The 12,773-nt window shown below is 15.3% G+C and overlaps 5 protein-coding genes and 2 non-coding genes across 7 annotated transcripts; all 7 read right to left on the bottom strand. All coding sequences in view use genetic code 4, as the record gives it.

Annotated features, from left to right (window-relative positions):
• Window positions 1–806: 806 nt before the first annotated feature.
• On the bottom strand, window positions 807–1,106 carry atp8 (ATP synthase F0 subunit 8). Its single transcript has one exon. The coding sequence runs from the start codon at window positions 1,104–1,106 to the stop codon at window positions 807–809; it is 300 nt and encodes a 99-aa protein (NP_696968.1).
• Window positions 1,107–1,486: 380 nt separating this feature from the next.
• Window positions 1,487–2,245, bottom strand: atp6 (ATP synthase F0 subunit 6). The gene has a single exon. It carries the CDS (start codon window positions 2,243–2,245, stop codon window positions 1,487–1,489), a length of 759 nt encoding a protein of 252 aa, NP_696967.1.
• A 2,015-nt stretch (window positions 2,246–4,260) lies between these two features.
• rps8 (ribosomal protein S8) lies at window positions 4,261–4,740 on the bottom strand. The gene has a single exon. It carries the CDS (start codon window positions 4,738–4,740, stop codon window positions 4,261–4,263), a length of 480 nt encoding a protein of 159 aa, NP_696966.1.
• A 297-nt stretch (window positions 4,741–5,037) lies between these two features.
• On the bottom strand, window positions 5,038–5,388 carry rps14 (ribosomal protein S14). The gene has a single exon. The coding sequence runs from the start codon at window positions 5,386–5,388 to the stop codon at window positions 5,038–5,040; it is 351 nt and encodes a 116-aa protein (NP_696965.1).
• A 296-nt stretch (window positions 5,389–5,684) lies between these two features.
• trnL lies at window positions 5,685–5,768 on the bottom strand. The gene has a single exon. It is a non-coding gene; the product is annotated as a tRNA-Leu (tRNA).
• An 882-nt stretch (window positions 5,769–6,650) lies between these two features.
• nad4 (NADH dehydrogenase subunit 4L) lies at window positions 6,651–8,147 on the bottom strand. Its single transcript has one exon. The coding sequence runs from the start codon at window positions 8,145–8,147 to the stop codon at window positions 6,651–6,653; it is 1,497 nt and encodes a 498-aa protein (NP_696964.1).
• Window positions 8,148–9,879: 1,732 nt separating this feature from the next.
• Window positions 9,880–12,757, bottom strand: rnl. Its single transcript has one exon. It is a non-coding gene; the product is annotated as a large subunit ribosomal RNA (ribosomal RNA).
• Between the last annotated feature and the right edge of the window lie 16 nt (window positions 12,758–12,773).

Below are 12,773 nucleotides of genomic sequence, written 5' to 3'. Positions count from 1 at the left end.
TACCCTAATTATTATTTTTATATTAAGTATATATTTTATAATTTTATAATTTTATAATTTTATAATTTTTATAATTTTATAATTTTTATAATTTTATAATTTTTATAATTTTTATTTTTTTTATTTCTAATATATACTATATATTTATAAATTCATATTTTGATAAATTTATATTTTTATTTATTTTTTTTATTTTAAAACTAAAAATCTCTCAAAACTACTTAATTCTATTATATACTTTAAATTTATTAACAAATTTATATTTTGATAAATTTATATTTTTAATAATTTTTATTTATTTTTATTATTTTTATTTTTTATTTCTAGTATATACTATATATTTATTAATTTATATTTTGATAAATTTTTATTTTTAATAATTTTTATTAATTTTTATTAATTTTTATTAATTTTATTAATTTTTATTAATTTTTATTAATTTTTATTAATTTTTATTAATTTTTATTATGTTTATTTTTTATTTCTAATATATTTTTAATAATTTTTATAAATTTTATTTTTATTTTATTTATTTTTATATTTATTATTAAGTTTATTTTAGAGATTATTATTTCAATAGGTTTATTTATTTTATTTATTTTATTAAATTTATTATTTTATTAAAAAATTTATTTAAATTTATAAAAAAAAGATATTTAGTAACTAAATTAAATAATATATACAATTAACAAATTAATATATAATAAATAAATTTAGTTACTAAATAATTTCAGATTTACTGAAGGAATTATTATAAAAAAAAATTGAAAGAATTTAAAATAAATTAATAATAAAAATATTAAAAATTATTTTTTAATTCAATTTTTGTTAGCATTTTCAAATGATGATACTATAGTATTAATATGATTATTTGAAACACTATTATTAATAACATTTATTTGTTTAGCAGGATTAAAATTGTTTAATGTTTGAATATCTGAAGATATTGTTACAATACTTTCTTCATCCATACATTTTTTTCTAGTTTTTTTTATTTCTGCAATTCTTGGCACTAAATTAGAAATAGTAAATAAATAGAATACTATTAAAATTACTAAAAATCAGAAATATTGTGATACAAAAGTTTCTATACTTAATTGAGGCATTTTTTATTTTATTTTATTGTTAATATTTAATATTTAATATTTTATCTCTTAAATATATTTCTATAATATATAAAGATAATCATTTTAAGAGATAAATAATATATAATTTTAAAAAATATACATAAATATATAAATAAAATTAATAATAATTAATGATAAAATATATAATAATGTATATTATTATTCTCTTCCTTTTATTATAAAGAAGGGTATTAATGTTATAATTTATATATTAAATATTTAATAAAAAATTAAAAAATTTAAAAATTTAAAAAATTTAAAAATTTAAAAAATTAAAAAATTTAAAAAATTAAAAAATTTAAAAAATTAAAAAATTTAAAAATTAATAAATTAAATATAAAATATATAAAATATAAATATTAATGTAAATGAATTGATTCACTAATGTAAATAGCAGTTAATAAACTAAATACATAAGCTTGAATTACAGCAACAGCCATTTCTATAATAGTAATAAATAATACTATAGCCATAGGAAATAAACTAGCTATTATCATAAATCCTCCTGAAGTTAACATAGTTCAAGTAAATCCTGATAAAATAGCAAATAAAATATGTCCTGCTGTTATATTAGCAGCTAATCGAACTCCTAAAGATACTGCTTTAGCTGTATGTGATATTAATTCGATTACTATCATAAATGGTGCTAAAATTAAAGGACTTCCTGCTGGCATAAACATAGAAAAATAATTAGATCCATGATTTACCATACCTAATAAAGTAACTCCAATAAAAATACTTAAACTTAATCCAAATGTTACAGCAATATGAGCTGTAGGTGAAAATGTATAAGGTATAATTCCAAATAAATTCATTAATACTATGAACATAAATACTGTTAAAATTCAAGGAAAATAAGCTTGACTTTCTTTATCTTTTCCAATATTATCTTCTACTACACCAAATACTGTTTCATATATTATTTCCATTACTGATTGTCATCTTGATGGTACTAAAGATCCTTCTTTTATTCCACTTACACTATATAACACTATTAAATAAATTAATGCTATAAACATAAATATAGTAGAATTTGTTATAGAAATATCTAAATTACCAAATAAGTGTAATGGTATGATTCTTATAATTTCAAATTGATCAAATGCACTATATGCCATTTTACTTCTTTTATTCGTTTTTATTTTTTTTGAGCTTTATTTTTAATCTTATTTTTATAATCCATATCTCATTTATATCCATATTTATATTTATATTTATATTGATAATATTGATAATATAAATTATATGCTCTTAATATCTTTATATATACTATTATATTATTATAATATTTTATTATATTGTATTATAATATTATATATTGATGAATTGATTAAAAATCTAACTATTTATTTATAATTTATCATTTAATATAAATAAATACTATTTTTTAATATTTTATATATAATATATATATAATTAATATTTTATATTAATATTATTAAATATTTTTTTATTAAAAACTATAATTTAATATTTTATATATAATATATATATAATTAATATTTTATATTAATATTATTAAATATTTTTTTATTAAAAACTAAAATTTATCTAAATTATAAATATATCAGTTAAGAGTTATTTATATATATATCTTCTTTTTTAATTATATTTAATCCAATTTTTTTAATTTATAAAAAATCTAAATTTATAAAAATAAATAAAATTTATAAAAATTAAAATAAAAATAAATTATCAAAATTATTATTTATCAATTAACAGTATATTAAGGAGTAAATAATTTAATTTATAAAATTAATCAAAATTATTAAAAATAAATAAATTAATTTAAATTACGAATTTGTATATAAATGTACAAACTATATAATTTTTATATATATAATAAATTAACTTAAATTACTAATTTGTATATAAATAATAAATTTGTTAAATATATATTATAAATAACTATATTTTAATTTATTTTAAATATTTTAAATATCTTTCTTATTTTATTAATTATTTATCTTTAATTATTTATTCTATTATATACTGTTTATTATTTAAAATTATTATTATTTAAATTATTTAAATTATTTATTTTAAATATTTTAAATCTCTTTCCTGAAAGGAAAACAAACTATTTATTCTATTATATACTGTTTATTTAAAAATAATTTTTATTTAAATTTATTCATCATTTATTTATTTTTAATTTCTTAAAACTATTTATTCTATTATATACTGTTTATTTTAAAATTATTATTTAATTATTATTTTATTATTTTATTATAAAATGTTATATTATTATATTTTTAAATATCTTTCCTATTTTATTAATTATTTATCTTTAATTATTTATTCTATTATATACTGTTTATTTTAAAATTATTATTTAATTATTATTTTAATTATTATTTACTTTATTATAATTTATAAATTTTAATTTTAATTTATTTAATTTATCAAAATTATTTATTCTATTATATACTGTTAATTTTAAAATTATTATTTAATTATTATTTTAATTATTATTTACTTTATTATAATTTATAAATTTTAATTTTAATTTATTTAATTTATCAAAATTATTTACTCTATTATATACTATAAATTTGTATTATTATAATTTATAAATTTTAATTTTAATTTATTTAATTTATCAAAATTATTTACTCTATTATATACTATAAATTTGTATTATTATATTTAAAAATCTCTTTCCTATTTTATTAATTATTTATCTTTAATTATTTATTCTATTATATACTATCTATTATATTATTATTTTTATAAATTATATTTTGATAAATTTTATATTTTTTATAATTTATTTTTATTTTTAATTTTTATTAATTTTATTAATTTTATTAATTTTATTAATTTTATAAATTTTATAAATTTTATTTATTAATATATTATATACTATAAATTTATATTATTATATTTTAAAATCTCTTAAAACTATTTATTCTATTATATACTATCTATTATATTATTATTTTTATAAATTATATTTTGATAAATTTTTATTTTTATTTATTTTTTAATTTTTATAAATTTTATATTTTTTATAATTTATTTTTATTTTTAATTTTTATTAATTTTATTAATTTTATAAATTTTATTTATTAATATATTTTTAGTGTATTATAGACTATTCATTTTAAGAGATTATTTTATTTTTAGTTTATTATTGAAATTTTACTACTAATAATAATTCTCCACCAACATTATTTTTTATTGCCTCTTCTTGAGTTATTATTCCTTTATTGTTTAATAATTGCAAATTATTTGAAGATGTTCTTAATAAATATATTTTATGTTCAGATAAATTCGAATATAAAGTTTTAATCCCTATTTTTGAAGTATTTATAGTAAATCCTTTTTTAGTATTTGACATACTTAATATTTCTTTATTTGAAATATATACTTTTCTACCAGGTTTTGATATTGGTTTTAAAAATACATTTGTTCCTAATTTTCCTAATTTATCATTTATTAAAAAATTTATTATTTTTTGATTTTTATTATTTTTGTTTATTTCTAATAATTTAATTACTCCTTCAGATTTTAATACTTTTAATATTGAATAATTATCCATATTAAATTGACATGTTAACATTTTTCTATAATTTGTGTTATTATTTATTTTAGAGATTAATTCATTCATTTTTTTATTTTTTTTATTTTTTTTATTTTTTTTATTTTTATAAAAATTTTATTTTTTTAATTTTTTATTTTTTTAATTTTTATAAAAATTTATTTTTTTTATTTTTTTAATTTTTATAAAAATTTTATTTTATTATTTTCCTATAATTAATTAAATTTTATATAGGAAAATAAAATAATTAATATTTTACTAATTAATTAGTTATTATATTTTATTTTTTACCCTATAATTAATTAAATTTTATATAGGAAAATAAAATAATTAATATTTAACTAATTAATTATAATTAACTAGTTATTATATTTTATTCTTTACTGTCATTCCAGGTATTAACCCTTCTGAAGCTAATTCTGTAAACATTATTCTAGAAAGTCCATATTTAGGTAAATTACCTCTAGATCTACCAGTTAATAAACATTTATTTCTTATATGACTAGTAGGAATTAAAGATAATGGATTTTTATCATTAAATTCATAAGAAATAGAACCTTTTTCTAATAAGTTATATTTAACTGATAATGGTAAAATTTGATTTTTTATTAATGCATTATATGTTATATGGTTATTTTCTTTATTAACGTACAATGTTCTTTTTTTAAAATCTAATTTTAATGAATGTGTCTTAAATTTTAATTTTATTTTATTCATTTTATTTCGTTTTTTATTTTATTTATTTAATACATTATTTTTAAATTCATATATTTATATTAATAAATATATATATATTGATATTTATATTAATAAATATATAAATTGTGTACAGTTTAGAATATTTATATAATTATTTATAAAAATTAAAATTTATAAAAATATTTATTTATTAAAATTAAAAATTTATAAAAATATTTATTTATTAAAATTAAAAATTTATAAAAATATTTATTTATTGTACAATTTAGAAATATATAATATATTAAAATTATATTTTCTTTTTTTATTAATAATAGGTATAGCAGGATTCGAACCTGCATACTAAATAAGCAATTGTGTCTAAAACAACCATGTCTACCAAATTTCATCATATACCCTAAATTTAAAAATATGATATTTTATTCAAATAATCTAATTCGTATATATTTTATAAATTAACTTGTTTATAAAAAATAAAAATAATAATATAAAAATAATAATATAAAAATAATAATATAAAAATAATAATATAAAAATAATAATATAAAAATAATATAAACATGTCCAAACATTTATTCAATAAATATACTCAAAATATTCATATAAAAATATAAAATTTATTTAAATATTAATTTATGAAAATAAAAATTTATAAAAATAATAATTTATAAAAATAATAAAAATATAAATTTATCAAAATATTAATCAATTAATATAAAGTATATATAAGTAATAATTTATAAAAATAATAATCAATTAATATAAAGTATATATAAGTAATTAATATAAAGTATATATAAGTAATAATTTATAAAAATAATAATCAATTAATATAAAGTATATATAAGTAATAATTTATAAAAATAATAATCAATTAATATAAAGTATATATAAGTAATAATTAGTTTTGAGAGATTTTTAGTTTAAAATAAATAAAAATAAAATTTATAAAAAATTAAAATTTATAAAAATTAAAATAAATAAAAATTAAAATTTATTCAATATTATATAAAATTAATTTATGGTATATTATAAAGTAAATAAATAAAAATAAAAATTTATAAAAAATTAAAATTTATAAAAATTAAAATAATATAAAAATAAATAAAAATAAATAAAAATATAAAAATAATATAATAAATATTATTCAATATTTTAAAACTAATATACTATAATATAATAAATAATAATACTAGAATTAAAATATTGATTAATAAAATATATAAATATATTGATGTATAACATAATATATTATAAATATTCTAATTTATAATAAATATCTATAAAAAAGTAGTTAAATTAATAACAGAAATATTTAATAAATCGAATATTGGATGAGGATAAACTCCTAAAATTATTGTTAATATTACTAAAGGAAATAAAACAAAGAATTCTCTTCGAGATACATCTTTAATAGATAATAAATGATAAGAATTATTAGATAAATAAGTAGAAAATGAACCAAAACAAACTCTATTATATAAAAATAAAGAATAACAAGCAGATAAAATTATACCTAAAGAAGCTAAAATAGCTACTGTTGTATTTACTTCAAAAATCGCTAATAAACATAAGAATTCTCCAACAAAATTACATGATAAAGGTACTGCAATATTAGCTAAAGTGAAAAATAAAAATAAAAATGAATATATAGGCATAGTTACTGTCATTCCTCTATAATATTTTACTAATCTAGTATGGTGTCTATCATATAATACAGTTACAATAATAAATAATGCACTTGAAACTAATCCATGAGCTAACTGTAAAAATATTGAACCCATTATACCATTAGCAGTTAAAGTAAATATACCTAAAGAAACTAATCCCATATGACTAACTGAAGAATAAGCTATTATTCTTTTTAAGTCAGTTTGTCGTAATGTTGTTAAACTAGCATAAATAACAGCTAATACTCCTAATATAAATACTAAAGGTGCAAAATAATGAGAAGCGTCCGGTAATAAAGGAATAGTAAATCTAATAAATCCATAACCACCTAATTTAATTAAAATACCAGCTAATATTACTGAACCTGCTACTGGAGCTTCAACATGAGCTTGTGGTAATCAAATATGAAATGGAAATTTTGGTATTTTTACTGCTAAACTTGCAAAAAATGCTAAAAATAAGTATTTTTGAGCTGTAGGATCTATTTCATAACCTAATAAAGTTAAATAATCTGTTGTTCCACTTATACTATATAAATATAATATACCTATTAACATTAAAACTGAACCTATTAATGTATAGAAAAAAAAATAATAACCTGCTGTTATCTTTTGTTCTCTAGAACCTCATATTCCTATTATTAAATACATTGGTATTAATACCCCTTCAAATAATATATAAAATCCAAATATATCTAATATTGTAAATACACCTATTAATAATATTTCTATTACTAAAAAACTTATTAAATAACCTTTTACTAATATTTTAACACTATCTCAACTAGATAATATACAAATTGGTATTAATAAAGTTGTTAATATTATAAATACTAATGATATTCCATCGATTCCTAATACTATATTTCAACTATTTGATGTTAATTCATCATTTATTCAATTTAATTTTAATATATATTGAAACTTACTTGTACTATAATCAAAATGAAATCATAATCTTAATGATTCCAATAATGTTAATATTGATGTTCCTAATGCTATTTGTTTACCTTTTTTTATATTTAATTCATTATTAAATGGTAATATTAATAATATTAATATTCCTATAAATGGTAATGCAAATATTGGTATTAATGTATTTCACATTTTTGTTTTTTATTTTATTTTATAAAATTTATAAATTTTATTTTTATAGTTACTATTTTAATTATATCCTCTAATTTATAGTATCTTCCTTTATAATATATATATTTTTTATTTTATATATAAAAAGGAAATATTATCATATTATTTATTCAATTATAATAAATATGATTTATATTTAATATTAAATATAATTTACTTAATTTATATTTAATTAATTATTATATTTTTAATTTATTTTTATTTTATTTTTTATAAATTATATTTTTATAAAAATTTTATTAATTATTATTTATATTATATTTTTATTTTATTTTTTATAAATTATATTTTTATAAAAATTTTATTAATTATTATTTAATTAATATTTTTATTATTTCTATAATATAGTTATTTAATATATTATTTATTATTTTATTTATTATTTTATTTATTATTTTATTTATAATTTCAGCAAACTCTTTATTAACAATTTAAGCAAATTCTTTATTTAGGATTTCATTTAATAAATAATATACTAATAAATTAACATTATTTATACTTATTTTTTTTATGAAATTTATTTAATTTATTTAATTTATTTAATTTATTTAATTTATTTAATTTATTTAATTTATTTAATATTAGAATTTCAGCAAACTCGATATTAATATATTAATATTTTATAAATTATTTATTTTATAATATTTTATAAATTTATTTAATTTATTTTATATTGAATTTCAGCAAACTAGATATTAATATATTAATATTTTATAAATTTACTTAATTTATTTTATATATTTTATATTTTATAAATTATTTATTTTATAATATTTTATTAATTTACTTAATTTATAATTTCAGCAAACTATCATTAATTCCCGTTATACTTAAATTAATCATGTCATATTAATATTTTTATTTATTTAATTTATTTTTTTATTAACTAATATTTCAGCAAATATTAACCTATTTTTATTCATTATTTTATTTATTATTTTATTTATTATTTTATTAATATTTTTATTAACTAATATTTCCGCAAATATTATCTATATTTATTAACATTTTTTAATTTTATTAACTTATTATTTTATTTTTTATTTATTATTTTATTAATATTTTTATTAACTAATATTTCAGCAAATATTACCTATATTTATTAACATTTTTTAATTTTATTAATTTATTATTTTATTGTTTACTTTATTCATATTTCAGCTAATATGAGCAAATATTATTTTAATAAATTTTATTAATAAATATAAATTTTAATTTTTATTATTTTATTTTTTAGTATTTACTTAATTCATATTTCAGCTAATATGAACGAATATTAATTTTATAATTTTTATAATTTTAATAATTTTTATTATTTTAATAATTTTTATAATTTTAATAATTTTAATAATTTTAATAATTTTTATAATTTTTATAATTTTTATAATTTTAATATTTTATTATAATTTTTATAAATTTTTATTTTTTATTTTTAATAATTTATTTTTATTTTATTTTATTATATTTTTTGGTTTAATATCCACAATATTTGAGATAAAAAAAAAAGAAAAATTATTCTATTTTCCTTAATGATCATTATTATATTAAAAAAATAATATAGTAATTTTCAAAAAGAAAAATAGAATAAATCTCGATTATCATTGTTGTTATATTTATTATATAAATTTATATTTTTATATGATATATAATAAATATTTATACTAATTATATTTTAAATATTAGTAAATAAAGAAAAATAAAGTTTAACAAACTATTAGTACAAATAAGCTAACACTTTTTGCCTATAAAACAGTAGTCTACTGTAGTTTTATTACCTATAATTGTGTATTTTTCAAACTTGAGATGCTTTCAGTTTTTATAAGATTAATCCGTAGCTACTCTGCGCTGCTTATATATATAAACAACAGATACACCATAGGGATAGACTTTTTGATCCTTGCGTACAAAAAAAGCCACACAATTAGTAATTCATAATTACAGATATAAGCCGAGCTGTTTCACAACGCCCTGAACTCAGATCATGTACCATATTACTGGACGAACAGTCCAACCCTTGAGAGCTACTGCAACCCTCAGGATATGGCAATCCAACATCGAGGTCACAAACTACAACATCGATATGAACTCTCTGTTGTAATTATGCTGTTATCCCTAGCGTAACTTAACTTATGATCGTTTACTTTTCCATTCAATATAAACGGGTCACTATCACCTTCGTTAGAACCTGTTTATCTTATCAGATTCACAGTCAAGCCTACTTATACGATTATGCTCTACTAATTATTTCAAATAATTATGAGTAGACCTATTGTAAGTCTTTGTTACATTTTAAAAGACTATCGCCCCAATAAAACTGTCTCTTATTTAAAGTTCCTTTTATTAAAAAATTAAAAAATATAAAAAAAATAAATTTTAATAATTTAATATTTTGTAAAGTTAGATATTAATGTTTATATAATATTGGTATTTCAATTATTTCTTAAATAATATACTGACGTATATTAAATCATAGAATAACCCAATTATTCTATAAATATATAACATTAATACAGTAAATAATAACAGTAAAGCTGCGTAGGGTCTTCTTGTCTTGTAATTATTATGTAGCATCTTAACTACAAATTCAATTTCATTAATTTTCTTTTTAGGACAGTACAAAGTTGGTTACCCCATTCATACTTGTCTACAATTAATAGACGATTGATTGCGCTACCTTAGTACGGTCATGGTTACCGCAGCCATTAAATTGTCTTTATATAAAAAGCTTTCACCTTTCATTTTAAGATACAATCATTGGGCAGGGGTCGCTTATAATACTTCCATTTTCATGTTTCTATAAGCTGTGTTTTTGGTAAACAGTCCACCTTGTCAATTTACTGAGATTCATATAATAATTCAATTATATAAATAGTCCTTATTGCGAACGTACGGACTCATTTTGCCGAGTTCCCTAAAAAGATTTAAATTATCACCTTAGTATATTCTACCTATTCACTTGTGTCAGATTTAGTACAGTATTATATGATTTATATTATTTCTAGTTTCATAATAATTAAATTATAAAAGTCATTATAAATCAACCCATTGTTTTTACTTCTTTCGAATATGTTAACTTAGGGACTGTATCAACCAACTATGTTTTTCAGTGAGTTGGAAACCTAGAATTTACGGTGTATCTTAATTTCAAAGATATTATCATTACTCATATTTGCATTGTCACTTTAGTTTATTTTACAATATATTAATTAATTAATTAACTAAACGATCTGCTACCTTGTAATTTATATAGTATATATTAAAATATATTAAAATATTAAAAATATAAAAATATAAAAATATAAAAATATTAAAAATAAATTTATAAAAATTATAAATAATTAATAATATTTAAAAATTAATTACAAACAAAGTTTCGGTTTTTTATTTAGTCACCATAATTTTTGATGCTATTTTACTAATTCTAATAAACTGTTACGTTTTTTTTAAAAGATGGCTGTTTCCAAGCCTACTTATTAGCTGTATAAGTAAAATAACGGGTCTTTAGCACTTAATAAAAATTAATGACCTTAACTATTGTTTAGGGCTGTTTCCCTTTTGACTAAAGACCTTATCACCTTTAGTCTGTCTGCCTAATAAATACAAAAATTATATATTAAAAATTATATAAATAATATAAAAAATAAAAATTTATAAAAATTATAAAATTTATAAAATTTATAAAAAATTAAAATTTATATAAAAATATAATAAAATGGGGTTAAAGGAATTAAGTATATTGCATAACAATACCAAAAATTCCATAAGAGCCTTACCATATAATTTATTAATTAAACGCTAGACCTAAATCTATTTCGCAGATAACCAGCTATCTCCTTGTTCGATTAGCATTTCACCCCTTTCCACAATTCATCCTAATTTATTGCAACAAATACAGGTTCGTTCCTCCAATAAGATATTATCTTATATTTCAAACTGATCATGGAAAGATCACAAGGTTTCGGGTCCTATTTATATTAACTTAAACGCTTTTTTTCACTTGGTTTCCCTAAGTATACATTTATAACAATTTATACTTGCTAATATAAATAACTTGCAAATCCATTATACAAAAGGTACATCATTCATATATTAATATATATGTTTGATTGCTTATAAATATTCGAATTCATGTTCTTTTCACTTTGCCTTGCAAATCTTTTTCAGCTTTCACTCACGTTACTTGTTCACTATCGGTGTTTAGAATCATATTTAGTCTTAGAAGTATGGTACTCCTTTTTTCAAACTTGTTACTATTCTACTTTATTAATCATTTTTATAACTTTATTTTATAATTACAGGACTATTACCTTCTATGGTTTTCACTCAAAAATATAAAGATAAATTTAATGATTAAAAGACTATTTAAATTTTCGCTCACCGCTACTCACTTAATCTCTTTTGATTTCTTTTCCTTCTGTTACTAAGATGTTTCAGTTCACAGAGTTTATTAAATATAATCTAGTTTTCTAGATAGGTTATTCTATTTTCAAAGTTTCTCTAATAGAACTATTTTTTTTACCTTATTATTCTAAACCCAAGCAATTCCTCGAATACTCGTTATTACTTTTATTTTTTTCTTTAAATTTG

The sequence above is a fragment of the mitochondrial genome of Monosiga brevicollis (assembly GCF_000002865.3).
Source record: "Monosiga brevicollis strain ATCC 50154 mitochondrion, complete genome".
NCBI lineage: Eukaryota > Choanoflagellata > Craspedida > Salpingoecidae > Monosiga > Monosiga brevicollis.
Note: the sequence above shows the minus strand (reverse complement) of the source record. Positions and strands in the feature narration are given on the sequence as shown.